The sequence below is a fragment of the Lepeophtheirus salmonis genome, chromosome 8, assembly GCF_016086655.4.
Source record: "Lepeophtheirus salmonis chromosome 8, UVic_Lsal_1.4, whole genome shotgun sequence".
NCBI lineage: Eukaryota > Metazoa > Arthropoda > Copepoda > Siphonostomatoida > Caligidae > Lepeophtheirus > Lepeophtheirus salmonis.
In genome coordinates, this window is record NC_052138.2 from 18,054,814 (window position 1) to 18,081,767 (window position 26,954).

Genomic DNA, 26,954 nt, shown 5'->3' on the forward strand with positions numbered 1-26,954 from the left:
TTCATGCTATATTAGAGCAAATATCAGGGTGTCTCAGGACCTGGACCCGCACTGGATATATATATTTATTAATTTAATATTTATATTATGAAGACATTTTTATAAAACGACTATTTAAAAAATAGAAATAACTATTATGTTATTAAATAAGCTCGCCCAAAATTATATTTGTTAAAAAATCTGTATCAAGAAATGTTTTTATAAAAAAAAAAGTAATAAGAAATGCCTTTCCTCAATAAAATTTAAAAAAAAAATGTTCATGCAAAATATGAAGACCCATCTCCTACATTTATGGCGGTGGTACACGCTGATAAATACATAAATATCACTTATCAACAGTCTATTGAATAGGGAATTGATGATAAATAATAATTGTAGACGTAGTGAGTAAATTTCTCTCGTTTTGATTCGTTTTATCAAAGAATACTGTTTTTAACTACAGAAAAACGGAGCAACACTCGAGGATGCTTCTTCACCCAAAGCGTACATCTTCTTAAAAAATAAATAATGCTCATAAAAAAAAATAAGAACATCATTTGAGATAATTGTTCCTTTACAGTATATATACTATATAGTACTAGTAAGCGAGGAGTAGATTTTTTTGCTCTTGTGGGGATTTTATGGGTAGTGATAGTTCACAAAAGAGAAATAAAATATCTAAGGAACCTTGAAATGAAATTGTGATTGTGATAAATATTCTGTGAAAGGATCGATCATTACATATCTTTAAATATATTAATTTTTTTATTCATTATGGTAAGTCATTTTCTTTCTATATATGTATATACAATCATGATTTTCATATATACTAAATAAATAAATTGTTAATATTTCAAATCACTCACTAGTTTTGTTTTAATCTTTTTAACTTGGTTAATGTTTGTTAAAGTGACAAATATTTTATAAACCTACTCAAACTACGATTACTCAAAAAAATTATGAATAAATATTTATAATTTATAGCTTATATATATTTTCTAATGAAGATATTTCAAATGGCTCTTTGAAACGATCATGAAATTCTCCAATATCAATGCCAAGGGATGTAACGAGTACTTTCATAAGTAGAGATGTAAGTAATATGAATTGCTAGTATTAAAAAAAACAAAAAAACTCTGAAAATTAATTTGATAATCTTGACAATTGGAAAAATGTTTTGGAGAGGAGTTACTTTACTGGCATGATGTTTTTTTAAATTTAAAGACATAGACAGGAATTACTGTGATGCAATCAGATATCTCTAACTCCAAAACAAAGACTTATACTTTTATCTCCACAACAAATCCTCATGATCACTTTTCGTCATTCATGAGCACATGAATGATTTAAATTAAGATGTTACCTCCTTAATGATTAAAGAATAGTAGCCCTCGTCTCCAAATTAAGGAATATTTGCTTTTTAAATTTAATATTTGATTTTTTGAATTTAATCTTTGATTTTTTGAATTTAATATAATTTTTCAAAAAATAGTTACAAAAAAATTAATTTTCTCTGAATAGCTTTGGTTTATAGCTATATTTGAGATTTTTTTCAAAAAAATTATAATTTTTTTGGGTTAAATATTCATTTTCAATTTTTTAGCTGTGGACTTTTGAAAGTTTTTTTAAAAAAACTTAATATTTGAATTTTTTTCTTCAAATATTTTAATATTTGAAACTTAACTTTTCAACTTTTTTTCCCATAGATTTTTATTTTTGATTTTTTTTTCTTAAAATTTCTAAAAAAAACCAAGCCCCCCATTTAATACTGCAGATGCTCCTGAATAATGATTTGGGAAACCAGATTAAAATCTTTAAATTGCCATCTAAAACAAATCCTGCACTCGTTTAGAGTCATATTTTCTACAACGGTAAACATAATCCGTAATGATTCAAGACTTGAAATAAGAAATTATGCGCGTGCTTTATATCTATGTATAATGCATAGATGAATCTCATCAAGACTCAAATGACACAAAAAAAAGACAATTGCGATTTTTTTTAATGGAGTAGAAAATCACACTAAGAGCGATGTATTGAAATATCTTAAATTACATGCATACATATATGATTTGTCTTAATAAAATGAATGAAAGTGTGTTATCAAGGACTGATGAGTAACAATTACAGGGGCTCTTAATCCAATCCCTCTCTACATCTCTTTTCCCAACGTTGTTAATTTCGTGTCGTCTTTCTTTCATAATGTTTTTCTGAGCTCTGTTGAGTCTTTTCGTCAAATTTTGTCTCTCTCATTTCATTTCCTTAACGTTCTTCTCTTCTATATTTCTTCTCATAGTAGCCATGGAAAAGAATCTTTCGTAGACATTTACATTTTGTCTAGTCTTGTCATATAGAACTAACATTGTTCTTCAGAAGTCCCATACGTAGTCATGGACAATGATAAAAATCCAGTGTAGAATTTGTATGTTATTAAAAAAGAAACCAACGATCAACATGGTACCCCAAACAATTTGAAGAATGTTTTGGAGCAGAGAAAGAATAATACTCATGAGGTTTCATTAGATCATCTAAAATCATCTGTGACAAGAGAGGAAGGGGAAAAAAGGATATAAACAAGGAAATTTGCTAGAATTTCTCCGATGTCGATCCCCAATTCTACTCTGAGTCCAACACGGACTTACAATGATCACACACAAACTTTCAAACAGGTTTTGAATATAATTGAATATTTTTAGGAAAGGATGTTCACTGCTCAGGAATTAAATAATAACAACTGCTAAGAAAAAGAAAATTCCTTCTTTATAATACCAATTTCAAATTAATACGCCAGCTTTATATAATTGGTGATATAATTCTAGTGACCTGGAATAATCATACATGAAGGGAATGAAAAATGAATAATTGGTCGAAAGGGAAAAAAGAGTCAACGTAATTAATTACCCCATTTCATCAAGAGATGAATTAAAGAAATACAAGCTACGCTGCATGCCTGATTATTCCATGTGTCTAAAATTTTATGTCATAGTTTCGGTGTAAGATATTATAATATTTAAGGATTTTAGAGGACATCATCAATTTTGCACGAAAGTTATTAATAAATTCAAATTTAGGACCAGGATTTAAAAAGTTAAATTATAAACTAATTACCCGAATATAGAAAATTAATTTTCCACATTTTGCGATGAAGGAAATTGTCCACCGGTGCCGGAATGTATTTGCAAGGGGGGGGGGGTAGGATAATTATTTATATGAAGTTAGTAGGGATCCCACATGATTGAAGTAAGAACCGTTGGGCTTTTTTGACAATTTTGAGAGGATTTTTTTTATAAATGCCAAATTGGAAAAAAAAAAAAAAAATTATAAGATACCAAAAACTTTTTAGAATTAACATTTTTGTGAAGAGACAAATTTTGAACGAAAAACATAATTGATTTTTTTTTTCTTTGAAAATGATCAGATTTAAATTTTTTTATAAAAGAGGAAATATTGTTATAACTATAAAAATTCTGCCAAATTTCGGTGCCACTGAATTGCTCACCCCCCTACCCAACCTCTCATATCCTATGGTCCTATAAGTATAAAGTTTGCATAGCATTTATTAAAAAGCCCCATACGTAGACAGGATATAGAAAGAGGAAAATTGGACACTTTAGCTTAGTTCAAAGGTATACTGTAAACATATCTCTTTATAATTCACCTTAATTCAGGGGTGAACGTAGTTTCAAATTCGAGCGTCGTACTACTACTGAAAGCATATCTATATTATTGATCTAGTATATATTTGATACTGGTTATAATTAAAACACTTGTCATTCCTTAAAGAAGGTAAAATTGTTCCCTTGTGACGTCATTGAGGGTTTTTCCCTTTTTTAAATTATTTCGTTATATAATAAAATAACTTGTATTACTAAGCTTAAGATATAATATACTCGTATTGTATTGCATTATTTCTTATTTCACTCCATATGGCATCGACATTGTTAGGAAAAATTCCAAGGACCGATAGAAATGGTCCTAAGACTACACTGGGCTGAATATGTATAAGGACTGATACAACAATAGTAGAAAGTTTTTTCCCCATCTTGTAGGTACTCCATACTATGATGGAATCTTATAATGGTACGTATTGGTACCGAACACCATTCCCTCCCTTTTACTCCGAGCTCTACTGAGAACCCTTGAAGGAAAATGATAATTTGAAAGATCACCGTTAATACAAAGAAGTTAACTCATCTTTATACTTTGTTACGTCATTTCTAATCACTTATCACTTAAGGAATGATCCACCTTTGACATTTCCTTCACAAAAAATCAAACTCTAATTGCACGTTGCTATTTTCAAATATTTTTTATTATTTATTTCGACCTTTTACTCACAAAAAATAAGTCTCCTCCATTGGTTCCTAAATATAAATTCATAAAATAGTAGAAATAATAAGATGTCCAATATATATGCAAATATACAACGGGGGATCAGCAAGAAATTGTATTCCTGTTCTTTTCGAAACGGAGCATAGGTATTCATAACTTATTACTTCGTTTATTTATCAAAAAAATAAATTATGAAATAGGCATGACGTATCAAGTGAGATGAGTGAATCAACAGCTAACACCTAATACATGGGGTATTTTTGTGTTAGTGAGGTAACACTGTGATATAAACAGGGTCGGTTTAGTGTGAGCGGAGCATGGTGTAAACATAAATGTGCTGGATCTATTTTGTTCTTTCCTTTTTTTGAAATTTCTTCTTTAAAAAAAAATTACTTTCCCCTTTTTTAGAAAATAAAATGGTCTTTTTTCATAAATTAATAATGTTTTTTTTTAGAGATGAATATTCAAAATATTTTTTAAGTGACATTTTAGAAAAAAAGGTCAATTCTTCTTCTATTATTATGGTATTTTGATAAAAATTTCTTCTTAGTGTATATATTTAAATTTTTACTCAATTTTATCCAGCCCAAGTACAAAGAACTGAGTCTGGGGTAAGTGCCCCTCCCCCAAAACCCAGCCCTGGATATAACGAAGGAGAGATAGATTTTTTTTTTAAATATTTGGGTTGTTAAATTTATTTGTGAATTTATTTTTATTCATTATTTTTTTTACATTGGATTTTATTTAATTATGAATGTAATCATTAAGGGTTGTAATCTGAGATAGTTTTTCTAATACCAGAATATCGGGATTTACGCGTGAAATTATTAGATAACATAGAAAATATATTTTATCTTCGTTTATAACTTATATATATATATTTTTTTTGGCTCATAGTATTTGGATAGTAACAAATCTTAAATGACATGCCAAATAAATCAATATTTTGTGGAGTGATGAAGAGATTGCATGTTTATCAATTTTAATAATTCAATGAGGAGAGATGGTTATATATTGATTGATATAGTGCAGATCCTATCGTTCAAGTCCAATAATGATCATGTGAAAACAGATATACTTTTCCGAATTTGTTTTTGATTAATGACACACAAAAGAAGAGAATGGGACATTTTATTCCATTCCATTCCAATATGACCCCGAACATATAATAGAGATACTAGCACAAACACGCTATCTTAAAGATAATTAATGAAAAATTAAAAAGATTTGATTTATATTTAGCTTATTTATGTTAAAATTCTTAACTAAAACGATTTACTATAAACTATAATTATATAATAGGTAAGTTTCTATTGTAAAACCTTCTTGTATACAACATTTTTCCTGCTTCTGTCCATTTGATGTAAATATAGTCAAAACTTTTTTTAACCCGTTAAGACCTATGGGTCTTAAAGGGTTAAAAAAAGACAACCCCTTTTGACATTTTTGAAAAATCAGTGCTCTACGCACCAAAGAATTTTCCTGGATACTCAGCATCATAAAAGACCGACTTGGATCTGGGAGCAGACGAGGCACCTTTTCACACCAACAAAAGAACACTCAATTTTCTTGGTTCGGAGAATGTGATGTACAGTTCTTAGCCTCCAAACTCGCCGAAATTGAACCCCTTATACTATTTTGTAATGATTAATGTTTAACGGTTTCCAAAGAAGGTACCTAAAGCACCACAATATCCCTTAGAGGTGGGATAATGAGGATATTCCGGACTTTACCGAGTGGGAAAAACAGTATTACGTTTTCGGGGACTTTGTGAACGTGTAGTCCGAGCTAACGGCAATTTTATTTATTGAATGTCAAATTTATGTTATAATGTTGATTTTTTGAAAATTTTAGTAAAGCAGTTCAGAAATAAAGGTATCAGCGTTTTACTTTTTTTTCCCCCTAGGATTGCAAACATTTAAATTTATAATATTTATTATTTTAGTTCGAACCGACAATATAAAAAGATAAAAAGACAGTGAATATATCATGGGGCAAAATTTCCTCGAGGCAAAATTGCCAGTGGCAGAAAATGTATGCGACAAAATTATCAGTGGCAAAAATGTAGGTGGCGAAAATGTTTGGGAAAAATTACCAGTTAGAACAAATATGATATCAAGCCTGACGTTAGGAAATAAATCTCGAAAGGCTCTTGAAAATATTGTGAAAGTAGATTTAAATGTTGTATTAGGTCCCATTATCTTGAAGAGGTAGTGAGTTCCTCTATATTCTTTTGGAGTATTAGGATGATTTGGTGTTCATCCGTGAACTGGGGATAAGCCCGGATGGGATCACATTTCATTGACTTATACTCATTATGTTATGTACATCTAATATTTATATTCTTTTTTTCATGCATACTGACAACATAAATTATTTATTGAATTTCATTTTTCTGAGCTGAAACTTCAACGCAGCTTTAAACAGTATTTAGATAGGAAGAAAAAATATCACGTATGGGCAACATTATAAACTCTACTCCTCTTAGCATGAAAATATATGTTTTAGTAAAATTAACTGAATATAGATAAGTTTTGTTTATTGTTCGATTGCCAATTGTGATACACACTGCTGTGTACGTGATGTATTAAGCATTTTTAAATATTTTTTTCCTTAAAAAAATAAATTGATAAAGTCTACTAAATATACCTTAACTGAAAGTCAATTAATTATAACTTAAACTGAATGAATGACTTGTTAATGAGAATGACTCATTTTTATATTGGAATTTAGCCAACTACCTTATGAAAGGATTAATACTTTTTTCCTTGATATTTACTATTAAATATACATTGATTCACAGTATAGATAGTAATCCCGAGAAACGGTTTGAATGCCCAACGCTGACATATAAATATCTAAAGAATGCCGAGCTTTTGACTGGGAATTTATTGATATTAGTGTTGAAATTAGGTCCTAAACATATTTTTCTTTCCCTAGTTTGGTCTTAAATGATTTTTTCTAGACTGATATTTCGATACAGACCAAATATTATTTTTCTACGAGACTGGTCCAGACAGAAGTTAGACTAAATTAGTTAAAGATATAAAGGTCTCAGATCGGTCACTGATCTAGGATTTCCAGCCCCAAAACCAAACATAATTTTTATATACTTGCTAGTGTAAACATCCTGAATAAAAAACTACAAGTTCTATGCTAATAATTGAATTCCGAACGTAAAGAAATAAAATTATAAAAAATTTAATTGATAAATTACACAGCCATCAAGCACTAAAAACTACTTGCATATAGCTTGCTTTATGCCAACTAAATGTTTGTTTGTATGATTGCTCATTGCATTGGAATCAGGAGTGTCACTTATAATTTTCATAATATTTCAAGATTCCCCCCCCCTAAAAATTCCAAGAATCAACACTGAAATCCCAAGAAAATAATTGTAGTTTACAGAATATAAATAGAATTTGACACTCACCTTCAATCAGTTATTTTTCATATTCTTCTTCACTTTCAATAATATCTCCAGATAAGTGTATATAATTTTCTTTATGCCTTTTTAGCCTATCTGTATATGATTGATGAACATTTTTCTGTTCAAGTTTTGCTATCAAGGCTATAGGAGGCTGCCAGTTGGAACATGTTCAACCCTTCTTTCTAATATATTACTTAGCTGCAGTTAAAAGTAGTCAACTCTTAACGCTTTAAATAAACAAAGTTTGAAGATATAATTAATATAATCAAACGAAAGTAAAAAAAAAATGAATATTACTTCTATAAAGTTTCAAGATTTCGACACTTTGATCAAAATCATCCCTAACGAAACTTCAATATCCCCAAATCTTGGAATAAATCCCAATGAGTGGCATCTTTGATTGTAACGTAATTTTAATGTACAAGGGTCATTACGGTAGAGGGATGCTATGGAAAAATGACCCTTCACTTTTTGAGAATTCACAATAACTAAAAAGTAGAAAAAAAATAAAAATGTTTTTGATTTAATTTCATATATTGCCCCTGCCACATTAAAAAACAGTGCGCAGAGCCTTATCTCTGTCTAATAATTATTATATGTAGAGAGTAAAAAAAAAAGAAACTCTAAGAAAAAAGCCAACAAGATAGTTGAAATAATATTTAAACCAAAAATATGTATCTAAATTATATTCAGCAATTTACACAACCTCGATAAAAAAAATAGATGACAGGAAATATGACCATTGTAGGGCATGACAAGAACAAAACTTTAATTTTTCTCTCCAAAAATATCATCCCTAACAATACACGAGACAAAAAATGAACTTAGCGTAGTATAAATTTGTAAGCCCATCAGAAATTAAGGAAATATTTTTTCTCGCATTGATGTGCTTGTCTCCTCTTTCCCCGAGTCTTTTTATGTATTTGGGGCTTAAAAGATACATCACGTCATTATATATTGTATGTAGAGATCTTATTGTACTAATTTGGTTTAATTAGTAAAAGTTTTAGGGTTTGATGCTGGGATAATCTACACATTTCTTCATCATATTTTTCTCTTTAATTCCTTCAGTAAATAACATTTTTCAGACTTAAAAAAAAAAAAAAAATGAAAATGACATTGAAAGAGATTTTCCTAATATTCTATTACAGCGATTAAAACAAATATATACATAACAAAATTAATTATGGTATTTAATTAATCCCATAAGGATGTACATATAACTAATTTATTTGTTTCTCTTTTTTTTAGTATGAAAGCAAAAAGGAAGAGATAGTCTCGCAAGAAGCAGTTGAGTATATTTTCATTATATTGTATACGCAGAGTAATCATTAAATGTACTTATGAATGAAATTTATTTAAACCAAAGGTATGAACATGAATGTTCTTGGACAATATGCCAAAAAAAAAAAAAAAAATCCACAAAATACAGTATGACAAAGATTTATTCACAGAAAGGCATTTTGCCAAATGAACTTTTAGCCGAAAAATATAATTGATGTAATATATGGACATAGTTAGTGTTGTATAGGTTCTAATCTAGGACTGAAGACTGGCATGACATCCAGTTCAGTTTCAGTCCGGTCCAGTTCAGTCCTGTATATCATGATAAGGGAGGGAACAAGAAGCTCTTATCATTTAACTGTTGTATCTCAGAGTAGGCGTTCTTTAATCTAATGAAAATGAATTAAGAATACATTTTCCATAATAGGTGTATTTTGTGACGTATTTCATTGAGTAGGTTATAATTTATGCATTATTTTACCTAATTTTTAACATCAAAACATATCACTACAAAACAGATGCCTACTCTATGAGAATTGAGAGATAATAATGACAAGTTTAAATAAATTAAAAATATAACATAGCTTGTCAGTAGTCAACTACAGAGATTTAGGAATAATTACATGCGCTCAACAGTCGCAGAGAAGGACTATTTTATAACATCTCCAGCAAAAATACAGCGCTTTTATGTGATGTCATCAATTTGGAAGTGTTCTCTTGGAACCGTTGCCGTGGATTTGGATGTCAAAATGGGACAGACAAATAAAAGACCATCAGCCTTTACCGCAGCTCTCAAATATATAATGAACACCTGGCTCAACTTTCAGAAGGGGCCTTGTGTAAATATTGCCAACGATATAGTTACAGAATTACAAAATTGGTTATCACTCACATTTTTTTAACGGGAAGAATTTTGATCTTGTTTCATTTTTTCTAAAATATAAGCACGAATTGTCGTTTCTTTTTTAAGTAACATACATTTATCTATTTGCCGTCTCCAGAAAAGCCAGGTCACATCCACTCCAGTATGTATTTGCAAGTGGGGGTTAAAATTATATAATGATGAGGTCATCAGGGGCGCTGGTAGGATTTTTTGAGGGAGGGCAGGTCCGTTGAGCATTTTTATTTTTAAATTCTATTTTTTTAGAAGAGACAGAAAATTTTTATTCCTACTATTTATTTAATTGTTCAGATGGAGTTGCACTGATTAAGTATAAGAAAAAGTTATATAATTACATGTACTCCATCTGATACAGGAATTGTGATTGAAGTCCATATCCCTAATGTATATTCTCTAGTAGGGAGAGAGTATCGAACCTTCACACATTGAGTGAAAGAGAATAACTTGTCTATTGAGCTACGTTGGCTCCATCTTTTTTCTAAGATGGTTTTAGTGTCAAAATTTTTGGGAAGAGACGAAATTTGAAAGATTTTGAAAGATTATGAAAATTCCACAAAAATGGGGTGTGGCAATTACCCATATGGTTCCGGCACCACTGCTAAATCGCCACTGTCTTAGACACTAATATATATTTTATTTATTATTACATCATTATATGTATGTTCACATTTAGATTGTGTAGCCAATGAATTAGTTATTCATTTTGATAAGATCTGATATTTTTCTCAGATTATCCTACTTTGCTAGTGACTAATTCATCCGGAATATAATTAATTGTAAACATTTAGCCACTATTTACGGATTTACATTACCTATTAATTAAATTTTATCTCTGGAATCAACTTTTTTTTTTTTTTAAAGCCACCAAATGAAGTTTTCTTATGATTGAACTATAAACGCCTGTAACTTGGCGCCTCTTTTGATTTATTATGCAATATGTGACGTCAGTGGAAGTACTCCATTAATTCACTCCAATTTCTTTGTACTTCCTGAAATCATTGTCCTCTTGGCTATTCTGCTGTCTTTGTCTTGTTAAAAAAATTTAATTTCATATTTTTGCTAAAAATTAGAGATTAAAAATACACTCATAGCCAATTTTTAAACATGCTGTTTTCTAACCTATACATAGAACTCTACGCTTACTATTAGTATTATTATATTTTAATGTACAACTGATTTATCTTACATCTAAAGACAAAATGTAAAAGCAACACATTAAAAAAGCATGTACCTAATATAATATTACGAATTTTTTATGGGTCTTTTTCTATTCATATAGAAATGCAATATTTGTGAATCAATTACTTGAGAAAGCACACTATCCTAGTAATTTAATTTTATGTTTAAAATTTGTTATTACACATTAGGAATAAGTTCCAAAGCGTACATGGGAAATACAATTGTTTTTGGCAAAAATGTTTAAATTAATTGTTCTTTTAACGTAACATTGGTATATGTAATCCTTCCAAGGGGTATTTAACCTTTCTCTGCCCCACTCATAAAATATTTGACGAGTATTTGGGCAAAACATAAAATTCAATACTGACATCAATTCTTTATTGGAGACAAATATTTCAATAAGGAGCTTTTTTTAAAGATCTACGAGTAGTAGAGGTTGCCAGAACTAAAGCCTTAAAATAAAGTAGTGAAATGCACCTCATTAGTTTGTATAGATTCTTGGTGCTAGTGATGATTTTTTTACACTTATAATGTGGCTTATTATAAAGGAAATGTGTTATACATATCGTGTATGAAAAGTGGGTACTGCAAGAGCTCAGAATCCATCAAAAGAAACACCGTGTTCATGATTCGGAGCATTTTGTTTCGATATTTATCCGTAATGAATAAGATTTCTTAGACGATATGTGACTATGGATAAAACATGGATCAATCACTACACTCCAGAGTCCAATTGAAAGTGAGTCGTGTTGACTGTACAGAATAAACCGAATCAAAATCGTGGAAAGACGTAAATGTTGGCTGGAAAGATTATCGCATCGGTAGTCTGGGATGTGTATGGTATAATATTCATTGATTACCGCGAAAAGAGAAAATCTTCAACAGTACTTTTGGAGTGTTTGAAGGATGAAATCACGAAAAATTGTACCATTTGAAGAAGAAGGAGAGAACATTGTTTCATCCCGACATTACACCGAGTAACAAATAATTCAAAATGATAGAAAAATTGTATGTATTAGGTTATGAACTGCTTCCCTGTCCACCATATTCTTCAGACCTAGCCCCGTTAACTTTTGAATGTTTGTAGAACTCAAAAGAAACCGAAACTGAGGCTCATTTTGAGACAAAAGATAAACTGTACTCTAAAAATGGGATCGGAAAATTGTATAACATCTATGTTCATAGTATTGAATAAAAAAATCGGGGGAAAAAAATACAAAGTAAATGTGTTTTACTACGAACTTTTTAGCCAATCTGTTTTATATAACAAAATTATGAATAAATAATTATAGACGTAGCAATTAATTTCTTGTAGAACAAGATAAATAACCCTTTACCATTTCAATTAAAAAGACAAATCCTAATTTGTATAAACTTTTATAGGCATAAGGATTTAATATAAATGAAAAAACATCAAAAATATTCTTTAATAAGAAAAATATATATTAACAAGACTCTGAGATCCACTTGGTCACATAGCATATTCATGTACCATGGTTTGGAAAGACTTAAATTAATGCTTTGAAGTACATCCAGGCGATAAAGGGTTAAAGATACTCTTTATAAGTTTCATGTATTCCGTTTTATTTATACTCTCCACACTTTTATTTTGTGTTCTATTTTACTCCAACATTTGATTCATGTGAGCTGAGGTAGCAACGTAACTGCAAATTAATATTTTTTTCTATTATAAATAAAACCCTTAGCCAATCAAATTTAAAGAAATGGAATTTACTATAATTCTTGTTGAGTCATGAGTTAGTTTTTATACTTCAATTTAATTTTTTGTAAGTATTTTCTTTTGTTGATATTTCTTTTTTTTTTGCAAAATATAATTTTTCCTAATTATTTATTTATTTTCATTCTTTGAGAAAATTTCACGAGGAAACGGATTTCACTAATATGTGATATCATTGTCAGTAGTACAGCTTAGAAAGGAAATTGTGAATCTGTAACTCAATCCAGCTTTTAGTTCTGAGGCTTTAATGATGAATAAATTAGTATTTTGATAAATATTTGATACATCGTAAACATAATCAATTATAGGCAAGTATAATACATCATTCGAAGCTTATTATCTCATTTAACCAAACTTATGCTATTTATTTCTTGATTTTTGTTATTAGAAAAAAAATTAAACGTTGACCTCAGTGTTTAGATTATTTTTAAATTTTCACTCAGGTAGAACTATTATGATTTAAAAAAACAACAACTGTAGAGCAGAAAATCCATGGATTTAAAAGTAATAATGTGATTTATAAAAATCATAACTTCATTTATATAGTTTTAAAAAAAAATTCATCAAACATAACTTATTATAAGTAGTCTTTGATCGGAAATTCAGTCTTTTCTCTTGTAAGTGACCTTTTCTCTTGTAAGTGACCTTTTCTCTTGTAAGTTACCTTTTCTCTTGTAAGTGACCTTTTCTCTTAAAAGTGCCTCTTCTTTGCATTGCCAAGTCATATTTTTAGAAACTGTCTCCAGCTCATGATTACATCATGTGTGTATTTTAAATTATTTGTAGTTACCGTCTTGAATCAATTTTAGATCATATATGGGTAATATGCAATAGACTGTCTTTGGGATAATATTTCAATATATTTTTTATAAAAATACATTTTCTGCTGGAGACAATATAAAAACATCGTTTGACAATGTTTGAGGTCCCTCAGATAATCTTTGTTGTAGCATAAATAATGTTCATCCATTTTGTTCAAGATCTATAACTTTAAATAGGGGTTAAAAAATTTCTATATTAATTTTAATTAAAAAGGAAAATCGCAGATCATTGAGTAACTGTTAAACCCATAATATAAATTACAATGTTTAACTCATAGTTTAATATTTAGGAAAATAAAAGAGGACTAAATATGTGCAATTTCAACCTATAAATCCATTTTTTGGTATCACAAGTCTAAAATAGTCTGAGAGGTCTCAAACTTTGGTTAAGTGTAGTTTTTTTTTATCGCCTCCAGCAGAAAGGTATTTGTGCAAGAAGAAAAAATGTGAACTCTAAAACATGAAGATCTAATGTGTAATGTTATCAGCGTTTTTAGGTTAGCTACAGCAGTATTACTTACCTGACCTTTCTCTCTCTCCCTTTTAGCCTCTCAAAAAATTGCAAACATTCCTCACCTCAAGGCATTGTTTTTTATCAAGCTTAAAAACAAGACATTTAAAAAAAATATTACTTAGCAAGTTTTCATTCAAAATTAGTGGTGCTATTATTAGTAAACTTATAAGTCCTCCAAAAAAACAAAGGTATATTAATATATTTTTACCCAATATTAAAATCTATGTAAAACATTCCTTTGAATTGAATAATATTACAATGTTCATAAAATGCTTTACGAACTGGACTTCTTGATGAAAATAAAGCATTTATCTGCCTTAAACAATTTACCGGTGTTATAACATCTTTTTAGATTCAATGTCAAACTATTAGAAATACTTATGAATTTATTTAAACAAATTAAGTAGGGTAAAAACATTTTAACGAAATAATAATAAATCAATCAATATTAAATGTTTTAATACACTAATATTTATATTGAGCTTTGATAATACCCAAAATTTAAAAAAACTTGTCTGCTTGTTTTACCTTCTGCATTAATTATTTATAAACATATTGTAGGTATAAAATAAGAAGATGACCTATTGATATTAGAGTCTTCTTCTTTTATTTCCATTCGTCTTGTAGTTTAATCAGTCTTTGTTTGTCTTCTTTAGTGTCAAGAGATGTTGTGCATCAAACCAAGGAGAGAGTTGACCGAAGAGCAACTCCAAGAACGGATTCATCTCCTCCTGCTGATTAAAAGAACTCTCTATACACTCATCACCATAACTCTTGGAATACTTCTAATTGTTCAAGTTGTGCAATGTATCATCAAGTATATAAATAAGCCAACATACATGTCAAGCAAGGAAAATAGTTTAAATTTTTTTAAGTCATTCCTATTTATATAATTTAAATATTCATTGGGTGATGTGTCTCAAACTTGTAATTAGTTTTGATTTGGCAAACCTTACGTACAAGAAATGGGGAAACTAATTTAATATTTAGTAATTAAAAAATAATAATAGTCCAACTGTAGGGCTATTTCAGTAAGCCATATTTTTGTACATTGCTTTTAAAATCATTAATCAATATTTTTTAATGGATTTGTGCTAAAAGAGTCCTCTCTCAACCCAAGGGTTGTGCATATGGGTGAACGCGAGGATAGGATAGGAGTGAGACATATAATACTAACTATATAAGTTTATTTTTTAAAAATAAGCTGCCTATTATGTTATTATTTTAGAGTAGACAATATGTTTCTGCTCTAGAAATTAAAATCTTCTTTATTTCAAATAACCCAAGAGGAGAGTTATTATAAAAATAGTTTCAATATTATTAGTCATTTCACAAATAATATTAGACAAAGGTAAGCGGCAAACTGTAGATTCTGGCAAAGAATGAAAAAAAAAAGGAAAAAGGGCAAACGCAACAACTGTTTTTCGTTTTTTAATTGTAAAATTAGTACAAAACAGTTTTTTCCAATTTTCTTTGCGAATTTCGATTTGGCATTTTTTTAATTTTGATTTATTATAAATAAGTTATTTTAGTATATGCTGCAATGTTTTTATTAATTAATTTTAATTTTCAATTTTAGCTAGACATAGTTTTTTACCCTCATAACCTGGCTCTGAACTCAAAAAAATTTAAAAAGGGTTTAAAGCCCAAACCTACAGCAATGGAAAATTTTAACGATCATTTTCTTGTTTTATGACTTAAATAACAATAATTAATGTAGGTTTTAGCCGAAATGCGTTCCAAGATCTGAATTTTTGTAGCATACTGTGATAATCTTTTTTTAAACAGGATAAGAGAAGGAGAATAATAAAATCTCAATCTTAAGGTTTAAAAACATTACGATTGAGAGTTTTAGATCATTTTAATGTTATATTACATAATCACTGGAAAACGGAACAATATATTCTACACTGATTAATCAATATTCTTTAAAGGATTTGTTGTAAAGAGTGTTAATTACATAGAATTTTTATTGCAAGTTACTTTGTTTTTCCCCTCAAATCCACTAAATTAATTTAAATCAGTACGATACATATTTTGCTATAAATCAATGTCTTATAATTCCTTTTTTTGAGATGTTACAAAAAAGGTAAATTTTAAAGTCTATTTAATGTTCCATATCTTCAAGCATGTTAACTAACTTTTTCGTTTTACTCAAATTCTACCCAAATCCTAATTATTTACAGTCTTAGTAGGGCAATTAATTTTTTTTAAATTCGAGTCAAAATTATGGATATGGTTGAGTTTGAGTCTTTGAGAATTTTTTCAAAATATTTAATGTGATTCTTTCTCCTTTTTGATGATAAACTATTCTTCGAATAAGAAAGCAGCGTCTGTAGTTTTTACTGTCTTTTAGGACCCTAAAGAGCCCCTAATTTGATAAAAACACTCAAAATTTATTTTTTAAAAGAAAACCAAAGAAAAATCAGATAATAAAAGGCCTCATATTACATTTTCTAAAGAAATAAGAGTCAAAATAAAATTCCCAAAGAGCCCCACAAAAAAATAAGATTCAAAATTTCGTTTCTAAAAAAACAACACACAAAATTCAATTTCTCAAAATGGAAAGAAAGAAAATAGCACTGCCCTTTTAACTTTTCCCCGGTCCCCGCTCACGTTGAATCCAGACCCTACAAATATGAATAATCATTACCCGAATATTTTTTGAGATACAGTGAATCTTCCCAAAAAATATCATTTGGCAAGTTTGAGTCATTTTCAGAAAATTGTCGGCTCTAGTAAATTTGAGGGTTTTTTTCGAGTTCGAATAGTACTCAAATCCAACATATCCATAATTTTATCCAGCCTACCTTGATAGTAATTAAATAAGTGTAGGAAAACAGCTTAATAAGTCATTTGTTAATTAATTATCCATTCTCGTCCATATAAAAACCAATGAATTGAAACGATATAAAGACTTGTTGGCTTCATAAATTCAAATTTATTCAAGTTTGGAAAATTACTTATAGTTATAAAAAAATATGACCTTAAGAGAGCACAATACTTTTTGTAGTTGCAACCTTAACCTAATTTATAGGATCTAATGGATCTTAGTATAAAGTTCGTGTACTTATGAATGATCGAGAGAAACAATGACTATTTGAGGGACTATCTGAGAGCAGAATTGAGGATGGACATAAGAGTAACTCAATATTATCTCATTGCCAGGTACTGAATGGTATTTGTGTTTATTTCCTTTCTCTCAAGTCTCATTGTAGTTAATTTAATAGGAGTTAAACATCATGAAACCTAATCTACTCTTCCCCCAAATATTATTCATATTCCCAGGGTAAACACATTAATTTTTCCTTTCTTTTGTGTAATATACTGGCAAGTCATATTTTTTTAAAACTATAGTAATACTCGAATCCAACACTGTAAGATATTAAAAGAATAACCTCTACTCTGTACTTTAATGTTTATAGTGAAAAATTTAGTGCATCTCCTTCCCATTAAAAATATTTCATATTCATTATTGCTACAACTAATGCATTTTTAATTATTTTTGTTTTCTAGAGTATGTTTGCCTGGCGTTGCCCGAGATATAAAGAAATTTAAAGTTAATTAAGAATTAATTTGCTTAATATAAAACAAAAAAATAAAGACCGGAACATTTTAAGAATTCTTTTTGCTTCATGTTGCTGTTAAAATGTATCTTTGCACCTTCTTTTTTTTTTTATAATAAGGAGATTATTTTTGGCCGGTGTTGCCCAGAACATGGAGAAATTAAAATTAATTATGAACTGTTCTGCTTTTTTTAAAAGGAAATAATACGGTTTAGAGAAGAAAAATATTAAAGTTGAACTATCGTTTGCTCATCTTTCATATGACTAAAAATTAATTAAAAATTAATCTTAAATAAAATCTTATAATCTTATTTTTTAAAAAGTGTGCAAAGATAAATATCAACATGAAGGGAGAATCATTCTTCAAATTTTACGGTCTTTATTTTTTGTTGTATGTATATGAAATAGTAATTTGTTATGCAAAACATTAGTTTTTAGAAAAATACCATTTTAAGGCCGCAATTAGCCTTGAAAGCAAAAAAAAAAAAAATTGTTACTAGAACCATTTCTTGAGTCCTACAAATCCACATAAATTTTTTATTAATTTCCATGCATTGGTTTGGCTGTGATTCCAGGAGTCACACACACACACAGTCATTCATACTTAATATAGAGATATTAAGTATACTCGTATGTCCAACAAGCCTTTCAAATCAAATTAAAATCTTCATGGGATCATTTATGTCTAGCTTCTTCGAAACTAAACATTCCGGACTTGGGCGTATTCGGCAATAGGATGCCCACCTTTTTAATAGGGTTCGAAAATATTACAAAATTTTCAAAAAAATTATAATTTGTGTAAAATGAGGGAAAGTTTTTAATACAATTAACTTAAAAATAACATAAGAAGTCTTGGCCTTTCCTAAGAAAAGTAATTCTACAAATAAAACGAAATATTTCTTTCAAAATGGTAAAAATAAAACGATGAATATTAAAAATATTGTAAAGACCACTGAAAAATTATTATTTAAAAAAATAGGCCTTCCACAATCCGTTTCACATATGTTCCAGTTACAATAGCAAAAGCCGGCCGTGAAACAAGACTTATACAATTCTCCCCCCCCAAAAAATCTCATGAAATGGCTTTAGTAATAAATATTTGTTCCAAGATATTTTATCAAGCTCAATTGCTCTTAAGTTACATGTCGGTCAAGGAATAATTTAATTATGGAGCGTGGACTATTTTGTATGCGACCATCTAAGGGCTTTAAAAAAAGTAGAATAACTAGTTTGGAAATGAAGGAGGGAAATGAATTAAAACAATCTTGTGATAAATGTCTCCAGTAATTAAAATAATTATTGAGCTAATTTATTGATTTTATATTAAAAGAACAATAATAAATACGGGGTACGGTGAAAAAAATATTTACACTTTCAATCTACAATTTTATCAAGATTTTATGTCAATAAAATAAAAATAACTAATATGATATCTTCGATGTAGTCCCCCTTGGCAGCAATGATGGTCTTGAAACGGCTACGGAAGGCCTTGCACCAATTTTGCAGATATAGTCCTTAAACATGGCATTCCAGTGCTGGTTGTCGGTGTCCTTGAGGTTGTTGATATTTGGGTGAAGGATGGTGCATGCCTTGGACTCAACATGCACCCAAAAGGTGTGGTGAAGAGGTTGGCATCAGGGGATTAGGGGGACCGAAATTGTCAAAAAAGAATTCAAAAGAGTTTTGCAACGGAGGAGATGGGTTTCTTTCATGGCTAGCGTTATGAAGGGCCTGGAGATCCCCAACTGCTTTTGCTATCTCCGTTGGTTTCTTGCCAACGTCCGAAAAGAGCGCGGACCAAAATTCGTTGGTGACGTTAGGAAGATCTAGTTTTTGTTTATTATTAATATTTGACCGGAATAATTTTATAGCATTCACAAAATCCTTTATTTAGTGAAGCAAAAACAAAGTGTAAATATTTTTTCACCGCACCTGGCAAATAAAGTTATTTTTATTCCTTAACACAAATATTGCATGATTGTTATAATTCAATTCGTTCTTGCATTTCAAAAATATTCTATATAGAAAATTAATTTGTCAAAAAAAAAGAAAAAATAGAAGGAAAATCCGAGTGCTCATTTCATGAATAGATAATTCCTTCTTAAGTCAGGAAATTATCATATGGACAAAGTTGTACCCTAAGAAATAAAGGACCCATGCAATTATTTTATAAATTGAAAATGACATATGTTAATGATTACGTCTCAATTTATTATAAGTAGAACTTTTCTTTGAAGAGGAATATGTCTTTCCTCTGCACTCATGTAAATACTATGTAATGTAAGTCATTGGCGAATGAATCATTTGTCAATTAAAATGATGTGTAACAAAGACTGTTTAACATCCGGCATGACTTGTTTGTGGATGCACGGCGTAAGTATCGCGGCAAAACTCAATAGAATTTTAAACAAGAGTTACGACTCAAAACATTATGAGCGCTCAAAATTGATGGGCATTTTAGAAGAAGTATAAAATTGCGTGAACTTTCGCTCATTTATGTAAGTTTGTATTACTTTTTTTTCTTTCTCCCTCTTATGACATAATATCAAAAAATTTGAGAGATCAATAATAATTTAAAAGATTACAAGTATAAACTGTTGAAGTTTGGTCTCAAGATGGGCTAAAATCCTTTTTTTGTTTTTCATATTGTATCTGTAACTTTATGCCGATTAGGTTGACGAGTGTGCCTCTCATGTAGATGGCCACTCTAAGAAAACTCAGATATCGGTTCCCTCAGAGACACCGCCAGCCCTTCTTGTGTGGAGATACCATTGGAAGATAAATATTTATTTTTGTTTACGAATTTTCCCAGCTTAAATACACTTTTCTAATATTTTTATCTAGTAAATTGACATAAGATCTCAAAATCTCACACAAATACAAGTTCAAAAACTTAAGAAACCTTTGTTCAGGCTCAAGCTAATAATCAAATAATAATTAATATTGCTTAATATTTTGCAAATCATTATATTTGTCGTTTATAACAAATTGTTAACAGATAAATATATTTTATGAAAAAAAAAAAAAAGTAAATTTTATAAAAAATCCTAATATAAATTGCAACGAAATTGCACATAATAATAATGACTTGCAATTAAATTACTCTCTAACATATTGCTTCACGATAATCACACCCCCAATAATTTTGTCTCACAATGATAATAAACACGACGATATTACCCCACCTATTTTGTCAGCAACCTTTTTACCACAATCATTTTGCAGTGAACCCCGTTTTTTAGCACTCTGAACACACATTGTCAAAGTCTTTAGGGCAAATCGTGGTCATCAGTCAAAATATTTGGGAAGGTTATCTTTTTTATTTTTGAAAGATGTGTTCTTGTTAATACGTCTAATATCGTGTGATTTATTGTGTTTTTAAATTCTTTTATAATGTATTGATGTGAATGCGACAGAAAAGTTTTTCCATGGTCTCGAATTAATTAGATTTTTAAAGCAATTACTTTAGTTTTTAAAAGTAATTCCCTATAGTTGATATTTTATATATTTATGTATACTATTTTTCATTATATATTAATCATAGATAATCAAAGTCAATAAAAAAGTCAAATGGTTTTAATGGGACATGAACGTTGTTTAATTATATTAGTTTGAAAACGAAGTGGCAAAGATTAATACAATTCCCTGAATGAGAATATTACTGAATACTAAATATAGCTATGCTGTAAATATATTTATATATTATTTTGCTCATGATCTATTAGAACATAATGAAAGTTTGTTTTTTAAAAACAATATGAGCCGCAGTAATAATAACCCTAAATAGTTTCATTACCCTATTCACAAATTTTAAAGGTAATAAATTGAATGGGATTTGATAACAAATGAGTGCGCATTCTTTACTATTACTTTTAAATACTCTAAACGTTATATGATAAGCTATCAATTTAATGCTAAGTATAATACGATTTATGTACGTCTTGTATAAACTCACCATTGTCTTCATTGATTGGATAATTTGCCTTTTTTAAAAGATAATATTAAAACAATTTGTCAATATCCTTAATAAATCTAATAGTATCACATTACAAAATGAGAATAGGCTTTTAATATCAAGTCAGAAATGTGAAGAAGTTATTTAATCAGTAGTTAGTTATGTGATCAGGATTTCCAGTGTTTTTTAGGTTCCAGGACACTTTGCCGAAAATCTTTTTCCCCAAAAGCTACAGTGCCGTCAGACACTTTGCCGATCCTACACATTGCAAAAAAAAATATTAAATATATTTTATGATGATTCTGCAAAACCATGCAATTATTATTTCCATTCATGTTATTGCTATTTTAAACGAGATAATGTTTAATAATTATTTGCCATGAACTGCATGATTAAGTAAATTAATTAATTATCGTCTCTGACTCTATGTATAATTCTCAAGTTGGTTTTGTCATTATACGAGAAACTTATACTACATTAGGAGCACAAGTCCCTCTGAAGAACAATACGAAAAATATTCACCTAAGAAATCCAAACATATACAACAGGCTGTTTATTTTTGTATACAATTTTGTACCCACTACGATGAAAACTTATTTTAATTAACTAAACTGTTGCATTATATATAAACACTCAAAAAAGTAAATTTAAAATCGGCCAACCGGTTAGAGAATATGGCGAGACCTTTTTCAAATCTTAATCACTAGATGGCGCTCACATATTAAAAAACTTTAATAACTGATTTTAGATGTCATACTTATGATAGAAGTGTGATTTTGTAATCAAATTATATGTTTTCAGGGTAAGGAGCTTGAATTTGATGGTACAGTTAGTATAAAACTAAGAAAAAATAATGAGTTTCAATATTTTTATCTTTCGAGAGGCATATCCTTGGGGCCCAATTTGAGGATGAAGGATCGCAAGAAATTAAAAAAAAATATATATATATTTTTGATTTCTTCAGGAGTTCCATATTCCAATAAAAAAAGTATTTATGCTAGTTACTTCATTCAACTTTAATTTAACCATACAAATTTCATGTTAATTTAACATAAAAACATTGAAAATCGTTGCTTCTCCTTAGTTTTACACTGATTATACCATCAAATTCAGGCTCTTCACCCCGAAAAATATATAATTTGATAACAAAATCTCACTTCTATCATAAGTATGTATGATCTTTAAAATCGTTTATTAAAGTTTTTCAATATGTGAGCGCCACCTAGTGGTTAAGATTTTAAAAAGGATCATATCTCGCAAAACATTTGTCTGATTTTGAAATGCTTTTTTTGGAAGTGTAAGTTTAACTGCATACATGCTATTTTTAAATATTTTTTTACATAACTCAAGCATGGATATATTGTATTTTTTGGAATATAATTGAAATACGCCATACCTTAATTTATTGGGCGATTGTTACAACGGTTCTAATAGCGGTTCGAGCCACCTTTTATAATATCACCATAATGAATTGAATCAAGTATCAATTAATTAACACTTAATCATAGCAATTTAGAATAAATTATTTTACATTTTATCTTTTAAAATTAGTGTAACATCAATAGAAATCATAATTACATGGTATTGCAGCATAAATCATCATCAAATATATTTATCATTTTTTTTTTTGCTGTGTGTACGTTTTGATAATGCAAAAATGGTCAATTTTCAACTTGTACGAGTAAATTGTACAAGTTGCAACCCAAAAATTAGATGAAAAATGTAAAGAACTTACTAGGAAGATAATGCAAAAATTCAATATTATTTGGATTGCAGTTTTCCAAAATAATTAACTTTCTGTAAAAATTCTAAGAAAAATTTTATTAAAATGTAGTTTATGACTTTTTAATAAAAAACACTAATTGATAAGTATTATGCAGCACATTTAATTTAAGATGCCCACAATTATAATGTATAAAAATCAATTAGAAATTTGTAACTAATATGACTATCAAAAAATCTCAGTGCTTCATAATGAGTATCTAATTTTAAAATATATCACAATAGGTTGTAAATCAGTATAACGGAGAGTTTCCGGCCATATCAATATGTCCATGGGATCCTTACTACAAAGTGGATGTTCTCAAAGAGGATTATAACCTTACTAGCGTAGGTCATTTTAACAAAATGACGGACAAACAAGAAAATTTAATTTGGCATAACAAATATGGACAAGACATCATTGGTAATATAACATTCCATCTGGATGATCTTTTATCTGACCTAAAGATTCGGGCCTTACGAACCTTAAATGACACATTGTCTCAAACGATCCACCCAAAAATACAAAATCTCAAGTATAAAGAGAAACTTCATCGTAAGTTTGGTAAATGCTACAGTTTGAATTTATCTAATGAAACGGGCGACAGAGGAATTTATTATGTGAAAATGAAATTGTGAGTTCAATAGAGATATTAGGATATAAGGATTCATATGCCCTTTTCTTATTTAAATTTCAGAAAGAAGAACATCAAGCTCTATATTCATGCTGATGATCAATTTTTAGATCTATCTGGACGTATGGGATACGAAATTAGATTGGGAGAAACGACAAAGGCCCAAGTCAATTATCAAGCCATTAACACTATCCCAGGAGGAACAAATAGATTCAACTGTAGTTATAACTCCTTTGATGATTGTATGTACAACTCAATGAAAGAAAGGATGCTCTCAGAGTACGGTTGTATTGCTCCCTGGATACCTCATACCGATCCAAGAGATAAGACCTGCTACACCACGAAGGATAAACTAGGAGTTTATAAAATCATCTATAACAGAGTCACTAACCAGGAAAAAAATTATAAGGCTGAATAACAGAAGTTGTGGGAACTAAATGAATATAAATATGTATGTATGTAGTGTTAGATCCGTTTGAAAAGCAGTAGACATAACAAATACAGTCCCAATCGATCCAGTACTGAATAATTTTTCAGTCCTTACGTTAGGGTTATGTTAACAAATTATTGTTTTAAAATTCATCAAATAAGTCACTTTTTATAAATTTATTTTATTGGATCACAAAAAAATCTCCCACGCATAGTACAGCATACCTCAAAATATATGTATACCATGACATTACCTTTACAATATCATGCAACCTTTCATCCGAAAGGAAACATTAACATCACCCAAATTAAAGTTTCTGAAACTCAAATAAAAAAATGAGGTTAGATTTACTTTTATATAGGATTATGCAATAGATCATTTTCACAGACGTCATCAATTGAATTGTGGGGGGTCAAAATCGATATCTTTACTACATAAAATGAACAAATTTACTATAAATCGAGATGGAACTTCGTCGAACTCCTTTAAAAAAAACGTAACATCTGCATTGGATATTACTTGATGTAAATAACAATCACTGATATTTGAATTAAGTCAGTGTAATATCTACTAAAAATCATTAAAAATTATCAATTAGGCACGAGAAAATTAGGATAATTAGAGAAAAACATCAAATTATTTTCATTGTAATAATCACTTCACAATAATTATGTTCCCTGGGCCATTATTTTCCAAAAAAAGCCCCATCTCAAATGATTGAAATTGAACTGAATTATATAATATTATAACGACCTTAGACTGGTCTAGGATTTCCAGACTACTACTCAACATGAATATTTCATTATTTATATGCATTTATTGGATGTATTTTATGCTATAGGAAAAATTAAGCCGCATTTTTACCACTATCTGCATCGTACCTTAATTTTTGAACTAAAAATTGAATTTTGAATAAACCTTCATTTCAATTTACAAAATCAAATATTCCTTCCTTAATCCAGATATAAACCTGCTGTTAATTTAAAACAACGCATGTAAAGATGAATTGACACATGTTGACGTCACACACACAAAAAGATCCAATTATTGAATTGACCAATGGATAATTTATTTTTGAGAACTTTGATCTTGTTTGTTCATACTTACATTAGAAAATGTTACAAAAAAAGAATGTATTTTAAATTTTCTATATTTTTTGGTAGCACGTAAGTTAATTTTTGTGGCACAAAACACTTATTAGTTTGAGAGGAAAGAGTTTGTTCCCAAATTGCTCCATTCTTTCATGTTCACAGCCTTGTGCATGGAAAAATTCCACTAACATGAAGATTGTAACTTTATTTTCTGTAGGGTTTTCTACTACTTTTGTTCCTTATAAGTATTCTAAACGTTGATTGGGGGCTTCCCCATAAATAAAGGAGTTTTGAAAAATTAACGTCTTGAATGATTGAATAACCATATAGCTATGAAGAATAGGCTTACTACCAACTGATTTTGGGCTACTTTTCTGGTTTTTTTTTTTTTTTTATGAAAGGTTGTGAGATAAAATAAATGTAACGACGTGTGGAGGAAAAGTTATTACATACAATAACGATATCATAAAGTTTTGTGTGATGTACTATTGAGAGAAAATTAAATTTAAAAAAAAAAAATTCAAATATTAAATTTTCTAGTAGAAAGAGAAATTCCCTAATTTCCCCATACCCTGCGTACGCCTCTGCACAGACCTTCAATTCGCCACTTGGAATGTATCTTTGGGAGTGAAAGGGGGGAGTGAAAAGACTGATAAATTCTAAAACTGATCCAACACTATGTACATACAGAGTATTGGTTGTGGAAAAATCCATTATCCCTAATAAAGAAGATTTGGTGTGGTCTAATCGAATTATAATATTTAGTAAAAATGAGCAGCATGGTAACTTTATTAATATATATAATGTACTAAACTATAAAGTATTTCAAATAATTGAGACTACTTTAATTCTAACTTATCTAATTTGTTCAATGAATTTATGAAGTATATGCATTAATATGTAATTGGGGATTTTTAAACTCTGAGCCTTTATAATTTTTTTCCTATTCAAAACCTTTTGGTATTATTTTTCAGTGGAATGATTGCTTGGATCCTTGCCATTATATGATTGTAAACGTGGGTGGAAAGACAGTCAATCCAGCCACAAAGGACACATATGTGTATCTATATTTTGCTCATAGAGTGCTTGTCACAAAGGAACACTATCTCTATGACTTATTATCCCTCTTTGCTGAAATTGGAGGGTACTGCGGACTATTTTTAGGGTATTCAGCATATCATATAGCTTTAGTCCTTGGGTCCATCATCAACACAGCAATTAAAGATTATGAAAAACGACATAGGAAACATTCTACGGTGAAACAGACAATCAAATTGTAAAATGAATTATCAATTGTTTTACTTTGGAAGTTGTAAATACATTCATTAACAATTACAA

General features: G+C 29.3%; 1 protein-coding gene across 3 annotated transcripts; it reads left to right on the forward strand.

Moving 5' to 3' along the window:
• The first annotated feature begins 552 nt into the window (after positions 1-552).
• LOC121122888 (uncharacterized) lies at positions 553-26,954 on the forward strand. 3 transcript variants are annotated; one of them, XM_071890429.1, is made up of 6 exons: positions 553-756; positions 8,993-9,031; positions 14,835-15,027; positions 23,705-24,095; positions 24,159-24,477; positions 26,591-26,954. In XM_071890429.1, the coding sequence occupies exons 1-6, from the start codon at positions 754-756 to the stop codon at positions 26,894-26,896; spliced, it is 1,251 nt and encodes a 416-aa protein (XP_071746530.1). In that variant the 5' UTR covers positions 553-753; the 3' UTR covers positions 26,897-26,954. The 3 variants fall into 3 exon arrangements, with proteins under 3 accessions (XP_071746530.1, XP_071746532.1, XP_071746531.1); XM_071890431.1 differs by lacking the exon at positions 14,835-15,027 and having other exon boundaries at positions 23,707-24,095; XM_071890430.1 differs by lacking the exons at positions 553-756; positions 8,993-9,031 and adding an exon at positions 14,221-14,366.

Excerpts from the sequence above, each read along its gene's own strand:
- LOC121122888 (XM_071890429.1), top strand. Across the intron at positions 9,032-14,834 it reads AGATAGTCTCGCAAGAAGCA|TGTCAAGAGATGTTGTGCAT; the intron begins GTTGAGTATATT and ends TGTCTTCTTTAG. Across the intron at positions 24,096-24,158 it reads TATTATGTGAAAATGAAATT|AAAGAAGAACATCAAGCTCT; the intron begins GTGAGTTCAATA and ends TTTAAATTTCAG.